Genomic DNA, 26,751 nt, shown 5'->3' with positions numbered 1-26,751 from the left:
GAAACATAAGAAATGCTGGAATATATTTGTATTAAACTGTTTAGCATTTTATTTTCTTTAAATCTAGTTTGTTTTATTTGATTGTAATTCTGAGCATTTTGTGGCTTATGTTTTGGGAAACTAATAATAACCTAAGGGCAGTGATAATATTTTTTATTATTAACAAACTAAGCTTTGAAAATATTGACACTCACTTGTGTGCACACACTAATAATGAGTGCCAGTGTCCTTAACCCAAGTATGAACTCTGATAGGTATACACTCACCCTGTAGGCGCTCTAGAAATTCCTGGAATTGGAAATACTTCACTCAAGTAGACTCCCATGGTTTGACCTTGTGTTGTATACTTGTGTGCAAACTGTAATTGCCAGCATGGCTTCTAACCAGAGGTCTGGCCACAGGACGTTGCAGCACCTGCATGCAGGTGTTTAGGATTTTAATCATTTCCCCGGTGACTCTTCGTCCCCTTTACATCTCCTTAAAAGCAGACTTGTTATGACTTATGTAATAGAGCTTGTTGACTGGATACATTTGACTTGTAACTGAATAAAAAGCACAGAAAAATAATGACATTTACAACTGCAACTGGATATGCTGACACTAATGAGTCAGCACTCCTGGATCCGGTGTTAAGTGTTTTCTTGGCCTTTCTATCGTATCATGTTAAAAATCTCTGCATAGTTTCAGCGTATCCCCGTGTAATGTTTTGTTTGTATTCTGTCTGCAAACAGATACAAGATGTCCCTCCTGAAGCCGTCCACCAAAGCCTTGGCTTTGTCCTGTAAAGTCTCTGTCAGGACAGACAACCGGGGCTTCCTCTCTCTGCAGTACCTGGTCAGGAACGACGACGGACAGATCTGCTTCGTAGAATATTACTGCTGTCCCGATGAGGAGGTGGAAGAGAACTGAGAACACCAGATTCAAATCTGACTTGTAATAAGCACCTTAACTACACACCGGAGTCCAGTTTGCCAGAGGAGGCAGGTATGGAGAAAATGCCGGACTTGTAATGGGCACAGTGGAGTAAACAGAAAATGAACTGATTCATCATTTGCCAGATTTGAGAGAAACAGATGTTGTGCTTGTGATTTGCTGCTGATGTTCTTATGCTCTCTATGATTACGCCACACGTCATAATCGTAGCTCGATGTGCTGCAGGAGTATACAGAGACATGTTCGATGTGTGTTCAAGTACTCTATTGATTACTATGGTGACTCAGCTGTTTTCAGTCATAAGTCTCACAATTTGTGAATGTTACTCCTGAATTTGAGTCTACTTGTTAAATGCAGCTCTCTTTATATTTGCATATCAGAGCTCGTCTTTTGACATATGCTTCCAGATGACTGACAGCCTGTAAAACAGGACACATTAGACCCAGCTCACTGATCTAAAACAACACCTATTCTACCTATTTTGAATAGGTGTGATTTCTCTTAAGCTGTGGACACACTTCCTCCAAGTCCATGCTGACACTATTCCAAAAGCCTTTTATGGAGTATACATCACAGGATACAGAGATCAAGTTGGTATTTTATTTCTATGACATAGAAAAGAGTTTTTACTCCAACTCAATAAACATTACATCAAGAAAAACTTGTTTATCAGAAAAAGAAGAAGAAAGGAGTTCATAAACTGGGGCAACAAAACATGATGCATATTTGCCCAAGGACTGTTTCTAATACTGTACTTGAGTCCTGACTGTGTGGTGACATTCCCATATTTTTACTGAATAATGGCAGCAGCATTCACTCAGCTTATTGCAGTCCATCCAGTTACCTGCGTGCCATCTGCATCCTTTGTCTTTTGAAAGCTTTTTGTTTTTTCTTCACCACTTTCGTCTCAGGCGCTTCCGTCTGAATGTCAGCGGGCCTTTCCTCAGCCGGTGTCAGGAAGACATCCGCTGTAACGTCACTTTCCAGGTCCTCCTTCACAGACGTCTTCTTTCCTTTCTGCATCTCCTTTACCATCTGCTTCTCTCGCACTTTGGCTGCCGCTGCCAGTCGCATCTCTCTCCGGTGCTGCAGGAGCATACAGAGAGATGTTCGATGTAAGAACATTAGTATATCAGGAACATTAATTGTAACTTCAGCTATCGTGCAATGGATTTTTACCATGTTAGGAGAACGGAAGTCTGGGTTTTCATAGAGCGTAGGCCCCCCAAAGCTCCCCTGAAAGATCTTCATGAGGTTAAGAACAAAGCGAGGCCCAATCTCCACTAGAGAGCCATCTTCCTCAATGATCTGAACACAGCCAGAGGAAAATAAGAAATATTTCATTCGGAATCCGCTCAAGCCAGGGATAAAATATCAAATGAAATTTAGAAAAGTATGGCGGAAGAGTACCTGGTAGTTTCGAAACCAAATCCTGTTGTCTGCAATGGTGAAGGTGAAAACATGGTCCACAAAAGGCTGACTCCTAGGATGGTAGCGTGGGGTGGAAAAGGTCTACAACAGAAAAAATGAATGAGTTCAGTCAGAAAATACAATTTGTTCAACTCTTCAAGAAAAAAAAAAGTTTAAAAAAAAAAAAAAAAAAAAAAATCACATCTGCTCCGTTCTTACAGTAAAAACATGATATGTAATCGGACTTTAGACTGAAAGTGTCAAAAACTGCAATCAGTTTACATCCACACTGTCCTGGAAACGCACCTGGATGAAGAGCTCTTTCAGTAAAGCATAGTGAGGCTCCTTATCGAATTTCTGTTGAAGAAAATAAAGAGTAAAAATAAAAACTTCAGCTCTTGCTCAGGCGTTTTTTCTTAAATTCAACTTAAACACAAAAAAACTTTCACTATTCAGATCACAGACCGAGAATTTTATATCAGAGCGAAGACATTGTGCAGAGTTTTGTGACGCTATTTGTAGGGATGGGAATCGAGAACCAGTTTATGTAGAAAACCGATTCCCAGAAGTCCAATTCCTTGGAATTGTTATTCTGCCTTTCTATCGATCGCTCTTATTGGTTCCTGCACGGTTCACCTGTCCGAGGAGGAAAATGGCGACGCAGTCTGGAGCGTGGATATGGACACTTACTTTTATTACACAAAAGACTGAGATAAATGGTTAAGTGGAAAACTGGACAGAAAAAACTGCATTATGCTGCTAACACAACTTCGGCACTTGTGTGGTCTGCTTTGTATTCTCCAAGAGAAAGATCTTAGTGTTCTCATTAGGGACTTGTGTTGGTGCGTGGGGTTGTAGCCTCAGGTTTATATTGTTAAATAGTGTGTTTCAGCTAAGTTATAGAGTAACATGAAAGTAATGTAACGAGTACTGTAAGGAATTATTTTTTCCAGGGAGTAATTAAGTAACGTGTTCTGTGTTATATGTCTGATATGTTCTGTGTAACATACACAAACATTTAACCCACAGCATGCAGTTAATTTGCATGAAGGTAATTTCTATATTGCTTCTTAGCAACTGTGGTGACTTTCAAAACGGACCCAATGACAATCGATAAGTAATCGAATCGATAAATGATATTGATCTTGGAATCGCTAAATTCTTACCAATTCCCATCCCTATTTCCTTGACTACACTAAACCATAAATATCTGATGTGGTGTTGATGAGACTCATAGTGCAACAAATTCGGAATAAAGACATACTGATTATAAACTAACAGCAAGTCTAATTTATTACTCCCGGCTTTATGACCCAGTTCTACTCACAGGATCAAATGAGAGCAGCGGCCTGGATCCTTTGAGGCAGTTTCCTGTCAGTTTGAGTTCGGCCAGTGTGTGAACTGTCAAAGAGGAGGGGCAATGCAATTATTTTTCCCAACGTATAACAAATGATTGCTGCATTTGAGGGCTTTAGTGGCGAAATAACTTACTGTTCTGGACTAGGAACTTTGCAGAAGGGCCATGGGGGCTGTTTGAAATCCTACAGGACAAGAACATGATTGAACTTAGTTCAGATTGGCTCTCCTATGAGTCTGATGTACACGAGATGTAATACCAATGAAATTCTCACCACATGTAGAGGTCCTGCTTCTTCTTGGCCTCAAAATAGAGGCACTTGTTGCAGTTTTTGATCTCACAAACCTGCCAAACAAATGACTTTATTCTCCTGGATGCTTTATATATGTTATGTAAGAGTAAACTAAGATGTTAAACAGCAAACTTACCTCGTTTATGACAAACAGCTTATCCTTTCTGTCCATTTTTGTGTCTAGGCACAAGATTTGTGGGTTAGTAAGGTAAGACAGATAACACAGGTGTTTGTGTGAAGCAATGCTGTAGGTCAGTGCTACATGACACTAACCTGCCTTTGCATGAGGCATCATGGTCCTCAGGTCCTGCATCAGGTGTCTGGTTCTGAAGTTGATCCCTCTGGAGGAGAAAATCAGAACTCTTTCCTTGTTGGTCCATTTGCCCTGTTAAAAACAGTTTAGCTCAGAACATTGAACTAAAACAAATACCAGTTTGCAATTTCAGTCTTAAAATACAACAAAAGCAAAGAAACAGCGTTCTTCTACTACGGTTCAGAACAGATATGGGTCTGCCCGGGAGTTTTTCCCTGTCTGCGGAAGGCTGTTGGTCCATTGTTTACCTCAGCTGTCAATTCTAGGTAAGAGGGATCCACATTTATTCAATCTGGAAGAGACCGTCAAACTTTGTGGAAGTAGTACAGGTCAGTGACCTTTGACCTCCATACTGAGGTGAGTTATTGAGGATATGCTGAACCTTTCTGTTGGTAAAAGCTGCTGTTTTGATGCTTTGTGAATAAACCCTCCGATGTAAGCAAACTGCTTATTACAGCAAAACCTTTTTGGGACACTGAGTCTACTTTATAGCCAAGTGCTGTTGTTGTTTAGCCAGTGACTATGAGTAACAGCAACAACATCAGGAACAAATTAGCATGTTGTTTCCATGTACAAAAGCACTGGCTTGAGGTGAGGATAACGAGGATGACGTTTTCTTAAAATGCTGGTGAGCTTCTCTCTTTTCCTTTGCATTTTTGTTTCTTTGATGAAGGGGACCCCTTCTCCACAACTATAAAACACAAGCATAATCCTTCAAGTCTTGAGTCTGAAGACGAAGGCACGAATTTAAATTAGCCTCATAGTTCGAGTTCTACGAGTTCTCTTCCTTTGGTGTTTTACACATGTAGCCAAACTTCAGCCTCACAAGTAAAATTGGACTAGGTGGAAATGTCCTTCCCGGCCACTGTATTTAAATAAATTGGGGGAACATGGCCGCCGCCACAAAAAATCACGAGCCAGTTATGTATTTTTAATGGGTTAACGATGCGTTTATTAAAACGCATCAATTTGTTGGAAGGAACGTAATAACACACTATCATATTTTTGAGCACAACATTCTTTCTTTTTACTATTAATTAGCCTTAAATACCGACTGTACGTTTAAGAAGGCAGTTTGGTTCATATCTGTGTCGATATCAGATTGGGAATGTTAGGATATAACGAATTCCTCTATCTGATGCTACACACTGAGTAGGTTATAGATAAGTAAGTAAAGAAGCGCGTAGTTGGTTAACTGAAGTTGGCTCACCAGCTAAAATAGTTCAGTGGACAATAACACGCTATAACTCTGACCTGAGAGATCGGTGCTGGCACCGTGATCTCATGTTCCTTCTCTCTTCCCACTTCCTCTAGGGCTTTGCCTTCATCTGGTACCAGTTTTCCTTTTTTCGGCTTGAAATCAACGGAATCCTGGCCGGCACGTTTTCTCTTGAACGGCGACATGTTTGCACGCACACGGAAGTCTCCTAAAACTTATCCGAAGGAAAAAAAAATATAACATAAAACAAAAGTTAGAGTGACCTCTAGTGTCCTGGAGATGGTACCCCCAACGTCTTTTTTGGATGGAGGCTCTAGAAGAAAGAAAGATCCCCTTTTTCAACCCTGGCATTGGAAAAAAATTATTCATTTATTCGTTCATTTATTATGTAACTCCTGCCTGCCATAGAGACAGGAGTGGCATGATGCCAATTCCTGCCTCCACCTGCCTGCCTAACCCATTCTATGGCTGTGTCCCAATTCGGGGTCTGCACGCTTGAAGTACGCGCACTACGCATACTACGTACGGTGCGTACTATAAGTACGAGAAGTGCGGAAGTGAGAGGCTTGTGAAATGGGACGGTATACGCTTCGTCGCGCTGTTCAGGTTGCCTAGCAACCATGATACTAACCGCGAGACACGTTACATACAGCATTGTTTGACAGAAATGAAGGAGATACATGTTTTGTTGGTCATTCATTTTTGTCATGACATCACTTTGATTAGTTGAGTATCTGAGGCTGAGACCACAGAACTGTAAAACATGATAGTTGGGCTTCATTTCTGTGCTGAACAGTCATTTAAGATTAGTTAGTAAATAACAATTAGTTAATGTTGTTCATGAGACTAAAATCATCTCACTGTGGTAATGTAAATATAATATGGCCAATATAATAGTATTGTCAGATTATTATGATATATATATATATATATATATATATATATATATATATCACTGACTTTCAGCTTGTTGTGTTTGTGGATATATGACTAACTTTAATTATTAAACATTCGCACATAAATAAGTGACGTCATATTCAGTACTTTTGACAGTTCACTCTTCGGCCGCTCCATCTTATTAGGGAAATTCCATATACATAAATGTAAATTTCAAAACTCAACCCCATCATTTAATTTGTTTTTGATTGAAATTGAATATTACTTAAACTCTCTTAAATTAACTTCCAATAAAAAAGGTTTATCATTGATTGAAGTTCATTCAGAAATGTTTAAGGAATGAGCTGTCACAACTTTCAAGTACAAAGTTGTTATGAAGTCTGTCACATTCCCCCCCTACTGTATGTCTACTGTACAAACTGAACTGGAATGACTGACTGTTCGCTTTATAAGTTCAATAAAGTTTGGGGGGGAAAAAACCCTCTTCGGCCGCTCCCTTCTGCCGTATTTTGCGGCAAAATTATCCACACCCACCGCCGCGCTATGAATTGTGGGATATATGGGACCACGAAGCGTGTGTCTTTTTTTTTTTTTTTAACTTTATTTAACAAACCCACGGACCACGCTTGATATTTGGGGAAATCGACGGCGCATTTGGAGTATGCATTTGAAGTACACTTCGAATTGGGACAGCCCGTCGTCGCGTGGCGGTGACGTAACCGCACTTGAAATGCGTACTTCAAGCGTGCAGCAGTGTTGCCAACTTAGCGACTTTGTCGCTATATTTAGCGAGTTTTCAGACCCCCTTAGCGACTTTTTTTCTAAAGAGCGACTAGCGACAAATCTGGCGACTTTTTCTGGTATTATTGGAGACTTATTTATGACGACTTTTTGACGTGACAGGGCGTGTTGCTCTTACTCTTAACAAGCAGCGGTGTTGCCTTGGGCACCTCACCCGTGCCAAAGCGCTCCCAGGCGGAGGATAGTCCTCCCCCAACTGCTATCAGGGCAGGAGACGTTCACACCTGTGCGTCCAAACGGCAAAAGATTCGCGCATGAGCGAAGCCGCTGCTCCCGCACTGACTGTAATGCAGTCAATTCTTCTTTTAATGTTATGCTGTTTTGTGGATCACAAGGTTTAAAACTACTTATAAACACACACTCTCACACACAAAGTAACTCCACCAGAGTGCCAATTTCGGGTCACTTTTGCCGGTCCAGACCCGGATAAAGGAGCAGGGTTGGAATTGTGACATTAAAAAACAATAATTGCTAAAAGAAATTTAATTTGTAGTTCCAAATAAATTCTAACTGCATTTAGGACGTTTTTTACTCACTTTATGTCTCTTCCACGATGTTATTTCTCTCTCCAACAACGTAGGTTACAATTACATTAGCATGATCAATTATGCAAATTAGGTGATGGCGTCATTTGGCGACTTCTAGCGACTTTTATGACAACCAATAGCGATTTTCCTTACTGAGGAGTTGGCAACACTGGCGTGCAGACCCTGAATTGGGACACAGCCTATTTGTTAAGTAGCTCCAGGATGAACCCTGGGTTCCCCGTACTAAAAAGGTCAATCAGTTACCGGGTTACATCGCCATGGTAACTCATTCTGAACCTTAAGTGATCGTCTGCCAAAAAGTTCTTTCTGGTATTTCTGGTATAAAAGTGATTACTCGTATTTTAATTGCTGTAATTGACTTGTTGGCCTATAACATGTGAAGCATGTGCCAAATGTTTCCCTTGTGATCGCTATTAAGTCATCTTGAGCCACAAACAACATTCTTGCTACAAGGTAGAAAATGAAATTAGTTTTTGGTAAGGTTAATTTTATATGACCATTAAAGAGTCTTGTTGACATTCAAAATGTCTTTGAGGGGGCTGAAATGGCAACAAATTAGCATTATAGTTCTATAAAGATATTTTAAGTGACCAAAAAGGACTTGATTGGTTATAATGTAGGTACAATAATGACAATAATGCCAATAATAAGTCATGTTTTTAAATAGACTAGAATAGAAGAGAATAATCCTTTAATTGTCCCACAAGGGGAAATTTGGATGTAACAGCAGCAAGAAAGACACATATACAAACAAACAGTGCCCAAGACACAGAACAGAAACATACACAATTTTTACATATTTACATGAGAGGCAATGGTTACCAAAAACAGAGTACTGTACCGTTATTAAATTAAATAAAATTAAATAAAGATAAGAGGCAAACCCAGGTTGTAGTGTGAATCGGTTGATAAAATAGTGCAAGTTACAGCACTAATGTAAACATCTGTGTTTGTTGGGAACGTTTTGATTGTACAGTCTGACAGCTGCAGGGAGGAAGGACCTCCGGAAACGCTCCTTCATGCATCTAGGATACAGCAGTCCAGCTTGTCCCTCAGAAGTCATGGCTGGATGGTGTTGTAAGCACAGGAGAAATGCTAAAACAGGTAATTTCTTTATTTAAAATATAATCCCTTTGTAAATCCTGTTGACTACAGTCTGTTTAAGATAAGATAAGACTTTATTGATCCCACAACGGGGAAATTTTTGCATCACCTCAGCTCAGGTACAGATATCAGAAGGAAATACAAAAATACAAATAAGTACAATCAATGAAAAAAAGTAAGATAATGCACTATATACAATGGTAGCATACACAGTATGTGATTATGGATATAGTTGGAAATATGGAAGACATAAACTATATAGCTTGATATAGCTATTGTACCACTACTATTCCTATTTATAGACATGTACACACACACATGTACACACTAAATATACATATGTATACATATACAGACACATATACCTGCACATGTCCGTACACATGGAAGGTCCATTATGCATTACCAATACAAGCAAACATCTTACATGTAAAAAAACACTTTCTGGCACAACGCCAGATTAGAGATGAACAGGTATGAACTCTCCACCGACTGAAGTCTTGATCAATGTCACAATTCCTAAATGATAAAGTTGTGATACTGATAAATTTGTTAACTCGCACAATTGGCATTTTTCCCAGCTTTTCTTCCTGCCTTGAAGTCAGCTACACTTTACCAATATGTAGCTCTTTTCCCGTCTTACTGTCCAAAACACTGAAAGCACTCACAAATTCATACAGCAATACACTTTATTTACTGTTATATTGTTTTTATGTTCCCATTTCCTGTGTTGTAAAGCACTTTGTGATTTTTATCTGTGAAAAGTGCTATATAAATAAATTTTACTTACTTACTAGCACTTTTAACACGAAACAGTACAGTTTTTTTTTCTCTCATGTCGCTGATTTAGTTGCTGTGTTATTTTGATTCTCTGTTAATGTAATAATCAGTGTGATTGCCAAATCACCCCTTTCATGTGAACGTGCTCACACCTACAGTGGGGGAAATGTGATCCCCTGCTGAAATTGTAAGTTTGCTCATTGCCAAAGAAATGAAAATTCTCTAATTTTTCTCATGTTTTGCTAGTTTCATTTTTAATAGAAAGAGGGATAATATTAATTTATAATCCAGAAAAAAGCATCTCTCCACCACCATGGGCAAAACCAAAGAGCTGCCAAAGGATGTAAGGGACAGATTGGAGGCCTGCACAAGGCTTGACTGAGCTCTAAACCATCAGCAAGAAGCTTAGAGAGAAAGGGAAAATTGTTGCAAATATTTGGAAATGGAAGAAATATAAAATAATCATTGGTCACCCTCGGTCTAGTACTCCATGAAAGATCTTCCCTCATAGGATGAAGATAATCATGAGGAAAGTAGTAGATCAGTCTAAAACTATACAGGAGGCTCTGAAGGCAGTTGGGACCACCATCACTAAGAAGACCTTTGATAACACACTATGCTGCAGTGCATTGACGTCTTGCAGCACCACCAAGGTCCCCATGCTCGATAAGGCAAATGTTAAAGCCCATCTAGTTGCCAGTGAACATCTAAATGAAGCAAAGAAGACTTGGGAGAAAGTACTGTGGTCAAAAGAAACTAAAATCATGCTGTCTGGCATCAACCCAACCCGAACACTATTCCCACAGTCAAGCATGGAGGTGAAAGCGTCATGCTTTTGGGCTCCTTTTCTGCTAAAAGTACAAGACAGCTTCACCACACCAAAGGTCCAATTTTCCTATTGAACATCTGTGGAAGGAGCTGAAGCTTCCAGTTGCCAAGTGGCAGCCAAGAAACCACAAGGATTTAGAGAGAAGGGCCAAAATCCCTCCTGATCTGGTTGCCAACCTGGTGACCAACTATAAGAAACGTCTTACTGCTTTACTAGCCAAAAAGTGTTTCTTCCTCACCAAATACTGTAAAAGTACAGGTACATACCTTTTATGTAATGTGTGTGTGTGTGTGTGTGTGTGTGTGTGTGTGTGTGTGTGTGTGTGTGTGTGTTTTATATTTTCTGGTTTATCTTTTGTGTCTCTCCATTAAAACTACCGTGAAGATTAGAGACTGTTTCTTTAGAGACATTTCTTTGTAAACGAGCAAACTAATTCTGCAAGCGATCGAATAATCATTTCCCCCAGAACTTGCTCAGTTGACCAAGTGAGTTGGTAACCAGCTATGTGTGACCGCTTATCCTGATCGCCAATGTTAGGGTACAGGATGCTGATAACGGCTGGTTATTTTTGAAATACAGTATGACAAGACGCTTATGTTGCTGCCACGGTTTCCAGGCTGCCTGTACCACACCAAGTCCTCATCTTCATCTCTGCTGTCAAACAACATATATCCTAACCCTTGCAGCCATGCACCCATAGGTCTTTTATCTTTCCTTTTATTATTCCCTTATTAATGTCATCATGAGCCCTGATGTCTTTTCTTTTCTGGGCACTGATGATGACAATACCCAGTGGGATGTTTTCCTATATGAAGAAGAATAGCATTCAAGTCATTGTTACCACTTCCTAATCCGCTTATAATTACCTGCTCCTTCCTGTTGGTGGAAACAATACTGTAGACACGCAAAGGGTTGCGTGTGGAGAAACATACACAAAAGGCATTAATCAGAACAAAGCAGATTAGGAAAAAAACTAAAAATAAAAAGACCTGTGCAATTATTACTGCATTGTCCCAAACAGAGATTTATGTAACCATGGACTAAATCCAAAACCCGCTGACACAAGCTGCTGTTTTACTTGTTTTTGCACAATATATATAGGTTTTATTTTTCATCTTTGACCTCCATAAACACGAGATGAAGGCAGATTTAAAATACGTAAGGTCCTCTTTAATTTTTTATTGTAACATGACTCAAGTTTAGTTCTAAGTACAGAGGTTTTCATGTGCTCACAATGACTAAGGTGGAGCACGGTGGGTGAGTGAATGATTGATTATAAAAGAATAGAACACAGAGGTGTGGCAGTTTGGGTGTCTTGTAGATTACCTTTGTTTTCAGCGAGGGACATACTAAATTTAGTAGTTATTTCAACAAGCATCAAGCTTTCTTGTTAGCACTAGAGGGCGCCATGAGCTCGTGAAGACAGGGATGTGGAGGAAGGAGTAGTGAAAGATTGACTGTGACAGTAAAACACATGTATTTCTCCCGTATTAGCTTCCCTTTATTGCCTCTTTGTAAAATCCAGGAGATAATTTAACCCTGGAGAACCCATGGGGTCAAATTTGACCCCATGGTTTCCCTAGTAAACCAATGGGGTTGGATCTGACCCCATTGGTTCTCCAGGGTTAAGAAGTACAAGTGTTAAAAGTACAAAGGTGGGTAGACATCGTCTCTCTTTTCTTTTACTCTCCAGGCATTTGTGTGTCACTGGTACACGCCATTAACACTGCTTTTTGTCTTCCAGATGGCGCCCTAGGTTTCTTTCTACTGAAGAGAAGTTTAAATGTCTTGAACCTGCTATGCAAAGCACTGTGAGATAGCATTTGTTATGATTTGACACTAATAATTGAACTAGAATGTAAATGTAAAGTTAAAGAGTCAAACTTTGAAAATGGAACTTGAAACTACCACAGATTTTAAGTTTGGGGTTTTGTTTAAAGACAGAAAATCAGGGCGCATGCACAGGATATTAAGGAAATTGAAACCAAATGTAAGGATGCACACACAAAAAAGACACTTTGTTTCATATGAAGTTTTTGATACAGACTGATTAAAAGGAAATTAGTTGACTGATGGATAAATGCATGAGAGGAAGTGTAGTGATACCTTCTGATCTGTAACCACGGAAAGTTAAAGTGATGTGCTTCCAGTTTTTGAAGAGAGAACAGCAAAACTGGCAACCCCCAAGGGAAAATGGGGGGGGGGAGGGGGGTTAAAACATATGCTGAAAGGCTAATCTAACCTGCAGCATTTGCTAATGTGATGAACGGAAAGGACTTGATTTGAATGCTTCACGTATTTTTCACCAGAAGTCGGATTTTAATTTTAATTTTATTTATTGTATTTATTTTTAACATTAATTAACAACTTCTGAGTCTGGAAAAAAAAAATCACAGATCAAGTTTGAACTATAGAGGGCAACAAAGATCAGCCACACCTTTGAATTTACTGGTATTTGAAAGAAGCAAAGAAGAAATCTCGCGAGATTTAGCGGCTTCAGCTCAGACAGTCCCGCACACAGTGGTGTGTATTACGGTGTCAAGACGCGTTTAAAAGTAACTTCAGATATAGAAGGTGTTTGTAAGTGACAGAAACAGTAAACATGTAAGGGCTAACATCACGCTACTGTCGCTACCGCTAAATAAGTCTGACTTTTTCACAGATACAGCGGGTATGCTAGCCGGTCGCTAGTCGAATGCTACCGTTAACCTCACCTGGGACAACGTGATCATTGATTCTGTTTATTTGATTGCTCTTAAAAATGAAGTGTCACTATGAAGTGTTGGGTGTGAAACGTGACGCGGGAGACGATGATTTGAAGAAAGCTTATCGTAAATTGGCCTTGAAGTGGCATCCTGGTGAGTGGTAGCAACCTGTCAGTATAATAATGGTACTGAGACGTTAGCATCTTCTAAGATATACGTGTATAACATTTAGCATTGTGGGAGTAGATTTAATGTTGAGTTATCGTAGAATCTAATTTTTGAATACTTAAAAAACTGTAGTTACAATTTAAGCCGTTTAGTCTTAGTTGGTTTTCGGGGAGGGTTTGCCCTTTTCAGTTTATTTGCAGTCCTGTTTAGTTAGGCTGTTTGGTCAGGGACAGCATTTAAATAGTTATCACAACATTTACAACAGGAAAAGATGTCAGTTCAGAACTGTGACATCGCTGTGAGTGTTTTTCTGACATCACTGCAGGAATTCACTGCTATAGACTGTGTTGTGTTTGTCTGATTTCTCATCTCTTTATTTGTTTCTTGCACCAACATGTCACCATCAGGATTTGCTGCTTCATGGGGTTATCAATAAGTCTTTTAGGCAAGGGAGTCCCTCTAATACAAAGTGTTTTGTTTTTTTTCCTTCTGAAACTTTCAGATAAAAACTTGGACAATGCAGAGGAAGCAGCAGAGCAGTTCAAGTTGATTCAGGCAGCTTATGACGTCCTGAGTGACCCACAGGAGAGAGCTTGGTTCGTACAAACACGGCAGTCCGAATAATGCGACCCTCAGATTCCAGAGCCTTGCTCATAGTCTGAGCTGTACTGGTTTGTGCAGACTTGATAAATCATATTGGTGCTTCTGGCTGTTCCTGTGTTACAGGTATGACAATCACAGGGAGGCTTTGCTGAAAGGAGGGCTCAGTGGGGATTATGAAGACGACAGCATTGACCTGCTGCAGTACTTCACGGTCACATGTTACTCAGGCTACGGAGATGACGAGAAGGTATATGTGGGTTTGATTGCGTGCGCAAAGGGTGGTGTTGCCTCAAGCCATCAGATTATTTAACACAATTTAGTTTTTTTGACAAGAAAGATAAAAATGCGTATTGAAAAAAGTAGGAAATTCAATAAGGCAAGAAACATTACCGGCCAACATGATGTAATTTTTTTTCTCTGTGCTGCATCTGTTGGTGGGCTTGAAAAGAAATTGTTTTAAAGCTGTCATTATACTCTACTGCGGACATGGCGTCTACTGGAGTCCATGTGGACCCTAGTGTTTACCGCTCAACAAACATCACGTCACTCTTACCCAAGCAGACCGTTGCAGACTTGTGGATATTGAAAGTATATTCAAGGCTCAAGTTTGTGAGGCTTACCAGGAGCATAAACCATGTGAGATAAACTCGATAGGATGTGCGATAACCATGGCTGTAATAAAAATGCCCTGGAACTCAAAACAAATCCCACATAAGTTGTTTGGGGCCATTTGGAAGAGAAACTCAACTCGGGAGCTGTGGCACCACTCACACCTGAGATAACAGCTTTTCTTCAAATTCTTTAATTGTCTTCGTTTTTGCAACTTTGTACTTTTGTGTTACTCACAGCAACAACTCCACCTCATTGTTAGTCCATTGAAAAAACTCGGGGCTTTTCCTCAGCATTTTGCTGCAACGTTTCAAAGAGCCGGCAAGTAAATAAACAGCAGACAGGAATGAGGTAGGTTGAATCGTCTTGCGTTTCACGTATATGCAGTACTGGAACGTAAGCGTTTTCGGCCGTTTCAATGTGGATGCACAACTCTGTGAAAACGACCGAAAACGATAGTGCGGATGCGCAGCGTTTTCAGACCAAAACACAGTTTTCAAATTCATCCAGGCTAGCGTGGACGTAGCCAAAGTGTGGAGAGAGTAGTAAAGTGAATTAATAAAAGAAACCAAGGTAAAGCAAGCATTACAATTTCTACCAAGGCTTTTTATTTATTTATTTTTTGTCTCAATTTCCAAAATATATATTTGACAAAGAACCACTGGAGCTGAATGCAGCTGTATGTGCAGGCTTGGAGGTTACGCTGTTGTCTAAAATGAAACTGATGCGTGCTTGGTCCAAATCAAGTTGGGGTTCACCATCAAAGTAGATCCTACTTGAAGACTACAAATTCGTTTTTTGGTCGTTAAGCCGGCATCGTGGTATCAGCTGATTGTCGTTTGTTAGAATCAAAGATCACAGCTGTAAATTTTAATGATGGAGATTTATCTGAGATCCCTTATCTTCCCATCTTCAATGTGCTTCAGTGGACCGCTCATTAATGGCTGTTGAAGGTGCCTGATGAGCGAGACTGACCCCTAGTGGAATATTGTTGTTATGACAATGACCTAGAGGGTCGGGGTAGACTCTGAAGTATATTGCTGTACCATCTCAGCCTACACAGCATGCCCCTGCCTTGACCCTGAACCCAGCTACTGCATCAGCATTCGCTGATCGTTCTGGCAGCGCTGCCCTGAGGGACTGTGGGAAAGAAAATTCTTTGTGTCTCTCAGATTTTTTTCTTTTACTGTTTCCTCTCTCCCTAGGGCTTTTACACCGTTTACAGGAATCTTTTTGAGTCCATTGTTAAGGAGGAGATGGAACACAGCAAGGTGGAAGATGAGGAAGAGGAAGAGGAGTTTCCTCCCTTCGGGGACTCGCAGAGTGATTACGATACCGTAAGGCTTTAAAACACACGTCAGCAGCTGTTTCAAACAGAAAGCAGGTTTTTTTTTTTTGTTTTCCTTTAGCTTCTACTTCCCGTGCGTAAAACAAACAAAGATCTGTGTTCTGCTCTTCAAGTCTTGCTTTCTCTGTGTTTGCATCACAGGTAGTGCATGTGTTTTATGGCTACTGGCAGAGCTTCTGCACTCGCAAAAACTTTGCTTGGAAGGAGGAGTACGATACGAGGCAGGCCTCCAATCGCTGGGAGAAGAGGGCCATGGAGAAGGAGAACAAAAAGACTCGAGAAAAAGCTCGAAAGGAGCGCAACGATCTGGTGCGACAGCTGGTGGCCTTTGTGCGTAAGCGCGACCGCCGCGTGCAGGCCCACAGGAAACTGGTGGAGGAGCAGAATGCCGAGAAGATTAAGAAAGTGGAGGAGCTGAGACGGCAGCAGAAGCTCAAACAGGCCAAGTGAGTAAAAGATGAGTAGCTGGGGACAGATTTGAGTTTTTGTTTTTAAAATTTCTTCCTGACACTGCTCTGTATGTCCATCCAAGGCTGGCAGAGGAGTATAAGGAGCAGAGCTGGGCGGCCATGTCTGAACTCGAGAAGGAGCTGCAGCAGATAGAAGCTCAGTACGGAAAAGAGTTTGGAGATGCATCTGAAAGTGAGGAAGAGGAGCTGGAGAAGAACAGCGAAGAAGGCGGAGGTAAGGGTTACCTTCTCTCATGTCACACTTGTGTCCCCATTATATGTCATACGCCGTTGGTAACGTCACCACACAGCAACAAGTATTAATGCTCATCGCTGCAGTATTCTGCTGAACGATAGGCGTCATTACTCAGACAACACCTTCGTGTCAGCTCTGGTGTGGGAGCAGTTAAGTCTGATCTTTTAGAACTATAGCAACTTCTGTATAATGTGTCAGTCTCTGACCTTCTGCACTGATAAATCATTACAAACCGACACAATCACGCACTCATGTCTGCAACTCAGCGGCAAGGGCGCAACACGCTAAGTTTCAAAAATCGAGAGGTTCACAACCGGCAGAAACTGCGGCTTGCGACAGCAGACATGACGTCAATTTGACGTCAACTTTGTCGTGCCGTGCCGAACGGCAGCTATAAAGAGGCCCTCAGAAGGTCAGCTCCATAGCTACACAACATGCGGTCCCTCAAATATGTAAACAGTGATGACACATTTACTGGTAAACAGTAGACCAATTAAAACCGGGATTTATCCCATCTGTTTATAGGCTTTCTAACTTTCCAACCTTCAACAGCACATCAGAGACGGACACATCCATATACAGATGAACTGGACATGCTACTCCCATAACTGCACTTGACTAGGAGTTCTAAGTGATGTAACACAGCTACCTTAACTATGAAGGTTGAGGCGCAGTCTGCAGGGAAAAAGCTGTGTTGGTCGTGTGGGCGTAAAGTTTTCAGTAAATGCAGTGTTGGATGAACTGATGCTGGATGCAGATTCTGGGGGGAAAAAAGGGTTTTTTTTATATTGTTGTTGTTGTTTTTTTACATCTGAAACACGAGCATATATCGAGTCCATGTCTGAGAAAACAGTCTCGGATTTTGCAACATACTGGAAGCATTTCCTTGTTTGCTTTATGTTTTTTTTATATTTTAAATGATATATGGCAAGTAGCACAATAATGAATGGTCTTCTCAAAGCTGCTTGTATCAAAAGGTAAATAATTGTAGGAATGTAAACAGTTACTGTAGCCAATGTCATTAAAGTTAGTGCAGTTCAGTGACATGTAATACATCTTTTTTTTTTTATGAGTTAGAGAAATCCAAGGCTGGGCTGTAGATCAGCGCATGGCCTCGAAAGGTCATAGAGCGAATTTTTTATGAGGACCTTTGCATTATCTGACGACATTGTATCGCTTGGAATAATGTTTGTATCACGGCCGACCCTGAAGAAAGGCTAATCGTGCATTGAAACAGCGACGCAGCTGGTGGTGAATTCAGCGGGAGTCGGTGCACCTTCCGCTGCGGCTGCATAAAACGGAAGTAGAGAGTTCACCGAATGCCAGCGTGGCTGATTGTCTGTGATCATGAGTGCCGACTCGGGGTGACTCAGTCGCAGCGGGCGTAGCCTTAAACTGTGTCTTGTTTGTTTCTGATTTATGATTAATGGCTGTGATGTGTTCATTTTTATTGGTGTGACACTGTCTGCATGCAGCTGTTGCATGTTCAGTTGAGCCCAACCAATTTATTGGCAGGCCGATATTATCAGCTGATATTAGATATTAACCATGTTATGATTGTGTTGATATTGCACAGTTGGTCCACTAGAGGCCACTCTGCAACTTCCCTGTTTTTAGGCACGCAATTGGAATGCCACAAACACAAGAATCAGTTGACCCGAGCCCAGTAGAGCATAAATAAGTAAATAAATAATTACTCATAACAGATGTTTGGTGTGGCTGACAGGAAAAAAAATCGACTGTTATATCAGAATATCAGATTTTTAAATTGCCAATTGTGAGTTTTTCGGTTGTGCTCATTGATGGCTTTGATCGTTTACTGTCGAGTCCTGAACAGATATTCCAATAGTTGAGCATATGACAAGCATCTGAATATTAGCAGCCTTCAAGATGCCTCCTGCATGGAGAAACTAGTCGCATGCATTGACTTTGGCCCATTCTTCCACACAAACATCTTTAAAATCCTGAAGGCTCCGTGAGCCCCGTCTATAAATTCTGAGCTTTAGCTCTTTCCATAGATTTTTAAATTGGATTCAGGTCGGGTGGTTGGCTGGGCCATTCTAGCCGCTTTATTTTCTTTCTCTGAAACCAGTTGAGTCTCCTTGGCTGTGTGTTTGGGATTATTGTCTCGCTGAAACGTCCACCCTCGTTTCATCTTCATCATCCTGCTAGATGGCAGCAGATTATTATCAAGAATGTCCCGGTACATTTTTTCATTCATCCGTCCTTCAATTAGATGAAGCGTTCCAGTGCCATATGCTGAAAAACAGCCCCACACTGTGGTGTTCCCACCTCCAAACTACACTGTTGGTATGGTGTTTTTGGGGTGATATGCAGTGTCTTTTGACTTCCAAACATGGTGTGTTATGGCATCCAAAGGGTTCAATGTTGGTCTCATCTGACCAGACTGTACTCTCCCAGTATTTGTGGCGCTTGGCTCTTGGACAACTCTTCTAAGCCTGGTCCATCTTGCGGGGAACATCTGTCCATGGTCGGTTCATGATGACATTGTGTTCTTTCCACCTCTGGATTATAACCCCAACAGTGCCCACTGGAACATTCAAAACGTACTGCTATCAGTATGTTTTGTGAGAGCTCACTGGTTTTACCCATCATGAGATGTTTCTTGTTTCATTACCTCGGTAATGAAACATCTTTTTTTATAAGCCATCAGTTGGAACTGAACAGCTGATATTAATTTGCACTAAGTGGCAAGATTGCTTTGTAATTGCTGATAGATTTCAGCTGCTGTTATGACTTTCCGCACCTTATTGCACCTCCCTTTCTTCCCTGTGTCTTTTCTCATTATTACACAAAACTTGAATCAAACCACCAATTATTTGCATGTGTGAATTGGATGGGTTGTTACTAACATATGGTGAAAATTTCATGTCAATAGCACCTTTAGAAATGTATTTACTTATTCAATGCATCAACAGTTTTCTACTTTTTGCCACCACAGGCAGCTGATTCAGTGGCCGATTGGCTGTCTGTGAGCAAAGTGGGACAACCACCATCCCATGTAGGATAAAGTTCAGGAGCCTTTGTGTGCTAGATCTCCTCCTTTTATAAAATCTCTGATAATAAGCATATCCAGTCACAACTTTCCCCAGCTTTCTGGCATGAACAGCAGGAACTGAACACTGTCTGAGTCCTGTCCTGTTCTTTGGAATAAGCTGCCTGCAAACCTGAGGTCAATCAAATCTGTGCATACACTCAGAAACAGACGGAACCACTTTTGTTATCACAGGCTTGCTGTTAATAACTTACACACACTGTGTGTGTGTTTTGTATTTTACTTTTTGTGTTTTCATCTTAAACTCTTGCAGGTTTGTATGTTTTTAGATTTTTGTCTTAAGCATATTGAGTTAAAATAAATGTGCTACATAAATACAATTGGTGCTGATATTATATCAACATTAATGCTGTGGTCCATATTAAATGGGAAGTCCGAAATCCCAAGTTCCCACTCAAAAATCCCTGATTTTTATAATCCAAGATGGCGGCAGCAGCAAATGTAGAATTTTAATCTGTACTGTGCTGTTGTGATTTGTGACTCCCTAAACGAGCCATAAAGAGAACCAACTATGTTCTTTCTATGAACGAGCTGCAGCGCCTTTTTTTAATGAAGGAAAACAGAAGAAAGCTGCTGTCAGTGATGACTGAGAGGGTCTACTTTGATAGAATGGTTAAAAAAAAAAAAATCAAACAGAAAAAACCTCCGCCTGTTTTTCTGGCTATGACTAGGGCTATAACTGGAACATGGTCAGCTCTGGTTCCTCGACTTTCAGGGTAAAAGGAATGCAGCATTAATCCAACTTTAAGGATTTAAAGCTTGTGTACAGTAAAAAGCAGAGCCTCCTGTTTGCTGGCTGTCTCTCTACACTAAATGCATGTAAATGTTCAATCACAGAGGCCGAGCAGCCGGATGGAGACGAGCTGACGATTGACGATTACGATGATCTGTACTGCCCAGCGTGCGACAAATCCTTCAAGTCAGATAAAGCGTGAGTGTGAAACGTTACCTTTTCAGCACTGCACTCAAAAAGGTTGCAACTTTTCTTTGTTTTATATATATCTCAGATGAGTTTGAACAGCGTCATCACTGTTATTACCTGTGTGCATCACGCTTTTTATATTTTTTTTTCTCCCCCTTTCTTCACCACCTCTTCACAGCATGAAAAACCACGAGAAGTCTAAAAAGCATCGGGAGATGGTGGCTTTGCTAAGGCAACAGCTGGAGGAGGAAGACGATGCACTTGGTTTGCATCTGGAGGGAAGTGAGAATGAAAATGAGGGGGAAGAGGAGGAAGAGGAAAAGCCAAGGCAAAAGTATATATTTAATTTTGTATTTTTTTATGTCCTTTTTTCCTTCTCAAAACTTGATTTTTACTGTTCTGCTACCCTGATTGGCAAGCATAATATAATCAGAAATCAGAAATCCATTAGGAAATGTAAAAATCAGGCAGTGTGGAGAAAATGCAAAGGAGAGGTAATACAAATATGAATGCACAAATAAGTGAAAACAATCCATTTAGTGGCGCTTGGCTCCCATTTAGTCCATTTAATAGCATACTAATTGTTTAACTTCTTGGTGATGCATCGTATTAAAAAGGTTGAGTTGTTTTTATTGAGCTCTCTTTCTACTCCTGTAGGCTGTCCAAAAAACAGAAGCGGAAAAGAAAACAGCAGAAAGCGGCCCCAGTGCGTACCATCATCACCATCATCGCTTGTGTTGTTCGTGCCTGGTTTTGTGAATTGAATCTTTCTGAAGACTTCTGCCCTCTCTTTCCAATGCCATAGCAAAGTGCTCCAGGGGAGGAAGACGAGGAAGAACCAGCACTGACCACCTGTGAGGAAGATGCCTCCAAGAAGTCAGCAGCAGACCCCACGGAGCCTGAGAAGCAGGATGATCTACCTCCCACAGAGGTCAAGAGGTCAGTTCGGTTTCTTATCTGTCTCTAGGTCTGTCTTCTGGTCAAGTGTTGCTTTTGTTTTGTTGTTTTCTCTCTCTCACTCACACACACACACACACACACACACACACACACACACACACACACACACACACACACACACACACACACACACACACATACTGACTAGTCTCTCTGCATTGTTTTGTTTGAAAGCATTCAGCAGCTTAGATAATGCTGTAGATTTAGCTGGCTTGCTAGGTACTAGTTTTTTTCTGTCTTGCAGAAACCAAAGCAAGGTCATTAAGTTGCTGGGTAGCAACACTGAGTTGAAGCATGCTGAGAACCTGAGCTAAGAATGGTATACACTGCATGGCTGTTCATTTTTGTTGTTTGTGTATTTTTTTTCACCAAAAGCTTGTATTAACGGGAGATTCGGACTGCTGCGTAAAGTCGGTTCTAGCACATCCCAAAGATTCTCTGTGAGATCTGGACATGTTTCATGTGCCAGATTAATCCTGGCGTTCCCATCTTGTAGTATAGCTGTGCCATCAGGGAAGGGAAAAATGTAATGGTGGGAAAAAATGTAGTCATTCAGTTTATTAAGGTAGTCAGCTGACCTCACTGCTGAAGCTAGACCCAACCAACTGAAGCAACGCCGGATCATAAGACCAACCACAGACATGTACTGTAGACGCTAGGCATGATGGGTGCATCACTTCATCCGCCTCTGGGGGTTTATGCTCCAGTGGGAAATCTGCACCCTTAACCTGACGTAGTTAGATGATGTGACCTTGGAACTACACGTTGAGTCAACACAGCCAACAACTACTCATTCCTCCTGTGCATGTCCGGCTACTTGTTTTGTTTTTGTCCCAGAAAAACAACTGACGACAACAAAGAGTGGAAAAAAAGTCTCAGAATTTTATTTTTTTTGATCTGCTGGCAAAACCACACGCTAATTAACACATAATGCATAAGAACAAATATAAGCGTGAATGTCAGCAACAGCGTCAGCCCTCTTATGTCAGTTACTTATGTAGCCCCCTTACTCTAATGCACCAATCAATCTGACAAAGGGTAAATCTAGACTTGGACCACATGACTTTTTTCCATTGAGTCCAGTGTTAATCCTCCCTGGCAAACTGAAGCCTTTTGTGTCCTTTAGCCTCACTGATAAATGGTTTTCTTAAGGTTACACAGCTGTTCAGTCCCTGTCCCTTGAGTAAACTTCATATTGTAGGTGTGGAAATGCTCTCACTTTCAGCACTACCCTTCCAGGTTTTGATATCGCACAGGCAGCTCTTAATTCAATTTTAGTTGTTTCAACAATCTTCTGAGTTGTTTTTACTTCTTGGCCGCTCCCTTATTTCCCCAAGCCATCGCCACAGCAACGGCCAGATCATAAAACATGGGGATCTTGAAGAACTTGGTCCAGCAAGAATTAAGAAGCTGCTAAAGCTGTTAAATGACCTGCTACCAGCTGAAACATTAATCACTGCAGTAATCACCCAGAGTAAGGCTCTCACTTTTTTGGCCAGGCAGGGTGTAAAATTAATACCCGTTTAACACACACACACACACACACACACACACACACACACACACGTCTGTCTGTCTGTCTGTCTGGCACAATCTCTTGTTAATGTTTATGTCAAATTTTTGATTAGCTGCAGATTGTTTCTAAATGGCTCGTTAACTCTGCGGTGTTGTTCCTGTTCCCGAGGTTCTTGAGTCAGATTCCTGTAGTGCTTTTATACTTACAAGACTGTCCTTAAACTTTATCCCAAGCACTTTATTTGATATGTGTGTGTTTGAGTGAGTGAGATAGGTGGTGTAATAGTTAACGAAGCAAGGAACTCTGAGTTAGTTTGAAAGCTGCCACGAGTACCTGTTAAGTCTATTAAAAGTGAGGGGACAGCATGTAGAGCAGGGCGATATGACCAAAAATATTTATCACGATATACATTTGAAAATTTGCGATAACGATATAACTGACGATATAATTGACACTAGACAAAATACTTTACAACTCCTCAACTTTATTAGTGCAAAAAAAACCAAAAACATCAATGTATTTTCACTTAAACAAGCAGCTGTTTTTTATGTGCATTAAAGTTATATAAAAATTTAACAGAGCAAATGCAAATTCCTTGCTGACAGTTTAACCTAAAGGCATTTCCAGTGGAAACTGGCCGACATGTCCTCAGCATAACCATGTATAATATCCACAAAACTTAAAAAGAGGTTATACACACACAGTACCGTAATATTATGTTGAAGCACAGTACGTATCACTCCGCGAGGCGCCTGCCTAATATAGCCGTAATGCTACGACAATCCATCAAGCGGTGCGGCTTCGTAGCTTAGCAAAGTCGTACTGAAACATTTGACAGATTTTCGAGCACCGTGTACGACATAAAATCGTTTCGAGGTCAGTAAACACAACCAGAATTCATACATAAGGCACACGGGATTATAAGGGGCACTGTCGATTGTCAGAAAATCAAAGGATTGATTTTAAGTGTGCCGTATTCTCCAAAAAACACGGTAATAACGACGACCCGCTAGCATGCTCTACCAAAAATAGTGCTTTGTTGTGTATCTGACGGACGAAAGCTAAACCAGTTCCACACCACTGAAGCTGGAGCATTTTTACAAACCACTTCTGGTTCATCTGTTTCATTCAATGATCCACTTTCGCTCTTCTCATTCTGCGTCGCCACCGTCATACTTTTTCCGCCATGTGCGTATGTAAACAAAGGCACGATAGGTTTCATTTTCCTATCGTTGCCCAACATTACACATGACACAACATTACCGTGAACAGTATGATATAGCCCAGCCCTAACAGCATGTCACCATGGCCCAAAATCTTTCCAAATGATGGACAAAATGAACAGAACAATGAATTGAGTTGTGTTCCTTCAAGAGTACTTTCCTTTACAATAATGTGCATGTTGTAGCAATGTGACAGTTAGTGTTTGTTCTTTCATTCTGGGTTAAAGAAAAGGGCGAAAAGAAATGGAGAGAAAAAAATAATATAATAATATTCTCTGTCATTTGTATTGAGGATGTGTGGGGCTCAACTTGGTGCGATAGAGGAGGGAACCAACCAATTCCTAGGTGAAATTGTGCAGCGTAATAACATTTTTTTATTGTTTTTAAATGTATCCTTGATGTGAATGTTACCTCTGCAGCACTGGGAAGACGAAGGGAAAGAAGGGAGGAGGAAAAGACAAACCAAAGAACGTCAAGCAGCACACAGGAGAACAGTTTCCTGAGGTTTGTAAAATCCAGAATTCAGATGATTTTTTAAAAATATTTCTTGTACTGTGCAAAAGTCTTGAGCCGCCCCACATTTCTTTATACTTTGCTTTCAAGGAGACAGACTTTCTGAAGGTCTTTCAGAGTTTTTCTTTAGACATTTTTTCACTCATTTTCAGTCCAGTCTTTGAACCTGAACCTTCAGACATTTTTTTGTTTGTTAATGTTCTAGACAAATATGAATCATTCCAACAAAAAAAGAAAGTATGCACCTAACTCACGCAATAAAGCAGTGTTGGATTGACACTGCAGAGATAAATTGGCAAAGAATCTATTTTAAACGGCGTCCTTAGGCACTTTTGCAACAGTGTCTAAAGATGTTGCAATCTACAAAAAACAGATAACAGCTTGACAGGCAAAAAGACCCCTGGATTTTTGGAAACAAAGTGATTCCCCAAAGAGCTGGAAATATCTCATATCTCAGCATGGATTGGACTGTGTTCTTAAAAGCGTTTTAGGAAACAGGACTAGTGGAGGATGAATCAGAATACTTTATTGATCCCTGGGGGAAATTATTTTCAAAGTTATTATCAAAGTAGTAGCACCGTATCGCCTATCTTAAAAATTCAGCAAAGAGATGATCTGATGCATCTGAACCTTGAGTTGATTCAGCTACTCTTCACTGAAGACTTTTTTACTTATATGCTTTATTTCCTTGTATGTTTGCATTATTTCCTAATTTAAAGAAATAAAATGTGGCTCAAGACTTTTGTACAATATTGTTAATTAAATCCTAATTATGTGAGGAGAACTGTGCCGAGACATGCTTCACCCTGTCTCATTAGTTCAAATGCAGCACTTGTTGTTAGAAAACAATCGTCACTTTCATCACTTATCTCCATTTCCACCTCCAGAAGGAAGTGAACCTCCGTTGTGTCACTTGCAATAACGAGTTCTCCACAAGAAACAAGCTGTTTGACCATCTGAAGTCCAGCGGCCACGCTACAGCCCTCTCCGGAAATACTCCTCAGAGCTCCATGAGCAAGAGCAAGAAAGACAAGAAGAAGAACAGATAACACATCCTGACCTGGACTTTTGAACTTGAAAGAGCTTCACTCAGCAGGGACACTTAAAGGCTTAAAAAACAAAACAAACAAACCTCTAAAGGGGTCTAAAGTGGACAGCACTGGCTGACTCGTAGCTTTGTTTTTTGTTTTTTTAATTACACTATAATGTTCAGTAATACAGTTGTGTCAAAAAGTGAATCGTCCAGAATGGAATGATTAAAACTTTCCGAGCAGCCTTTCATAACTTATGACAGTCTTCATACTGAAACCAGTTGAGAGAAAGAGTTTTTGATGTGTATGTGATACTTCTATCTCCAATATTAAATCTGTACATCTCCAGGAAACCTCTGTCCTTGTTTGTCTATAGTGGTATTACTAATAAAGATGATGCTTCAGATTGGTATACCACCCTGGAATCATTACCTCGACCAAGGTGGTTATGTTTTTGTTAGTGTGTCTGTTAAAATTTGGCTTACATCCACCAAGGTCTTCAAGGCTAACTTTTGACAAAAAGCCTTCTAACTCAAAAATAATGAGTCTTATAAATGTTAAACACAGAAAATACCATATACACCATTTAAAATATCATGGTGCATTTGACCTCTAAATCCTCCTTCAAGGGCAAAATGATGATGCTAATGCACATACCTGGTCATACATGTGATGGTAAATGGCCTGTATTTGTATAGCGCTTTTACGAGTCCCTAAGGACCCCAAAGCGCTTTACACATCCAGTCATCCACCCATTCACACACTGGTGATGGCAAGCTACATTGTAGCCACAGCCACCCTGGGACGCACTGACAGAGGCGAGGCTGCCGGACACTGGCGTCGCCAGACCCTCTGACCACCACCAGTAGGCAACGGGTGAAGTGTCTTG

At 40.6% G+C, this 26,751-nt stretch overlaps 3 protein-coding genes across 4 annotated transcripts in view; 2 read left to right on the top strand and 1 right to left on the bottom strand.

Moving 5' to 3' along the window:
- Positions 1-2,737, top strand: part of rad1 (RAD1 homolog (S. pombe)) — a 5,768-nt gene extending 3,031 nt beyond the window's left edge. The window contains exon 7 of the mRNA XM_040000702.1: positions 732-2,737. Within this exon, the coding sequence (XP_039856636.1) occupies positions 732-909 (178 nt within the window). The 3' untranslated portion in view covers positions 910-2,737. The remainder of the gene's footprint in view (positions 1-731) is intronic.
- bxdc2 (brix domain containing 2) lies at positions 1,520-26,603 on the bottom strand. Of its 2 annotated transcripts, XM_040000700.1 has the most exons (12): positions 26,599-26,603; positions 23,140-23,151; positions 5,560-5,729; positions 4,266-4,377; positions 4,129-4,172; positions 3,975-4,045; positions 3,835-3,884; positions 3,671-3,744; positions 2,650-2,700; positions 2,344-2,445; positions 2,113-2,241; positions 1,520-2,019 (listed from the first exon to the last, which is right to left on the bottom strand). In XM_040000700.1, exons 1-12 carry the CDS (start codon positions 26,600-26,602, stop codon positions 1,774-1,776), a joined length of 1,065 nt encoding a protein of 354 aa, XP_039856634.1. In that variant the 5' UTR covers position 26,603; the 3' UTR covers positions 1,520-1,773. The 2 variants fall into 2 exon arrangements, with proteins under 2 accessions (XP_039856634.1, XP_039856635.1); XM_040000701.1 differs by lacking the exons at positions 23,140-23,151; positions 26,599-26,603 and having other exon boundaries at positions 5,560-5,940.
- On the top strand, positions 12,951-26,215 carry dnajc21 (DnaJ heat shock protein family (Hsp40) member C21). The gene is made up of 12 exons (XM_040000698.1): positions 12,951-13,341; positions 13,859-13,952; positions 14,083-14,206; positions 15,774-15,905; positions 16,058-16,362; positions 16,449-16,600; positions 20,535-20,628; positions 20,798-20,953; positions 21,277-21,325; positions 21,425-21,558; positions 24,738-24,822; positions 25,719-26,215. The coding sequence occupies exons 1-12, from the start codon at positions 13,245-13,247 to the stop codon at positions 25,878-25,880; spliced, it is 1,584 nt and encodes a 527-aa protein (XP_039856632.1). The 5' UTR covers positions 12,951-13,244; the 3' UTR covers positions 25,881-26,215.
- Positions 26,604-26,751: the final 148 nt, after the last annotated feature.

This window comes from Simochromis diagramma, unplaced genomic scaffold (genome assembly GCF_900408965.1).
Source record: "Simochromis diagramma unplaced genomic scaffold, fSimDia1.1 OVJJ01000596.1, whole genome shotgun sequence".
Taxonomy (NCBI): Eukaryota; Metazoa; Chordata; class Actinopteri; order Cichliformes; family Cichlidae; genus Simochromis; species Simochromis diagramma.
Note: the sequence above shows the minus strand (reverse complement) of the source record. Positions and strands in the feature narration are given on the sequence as shown.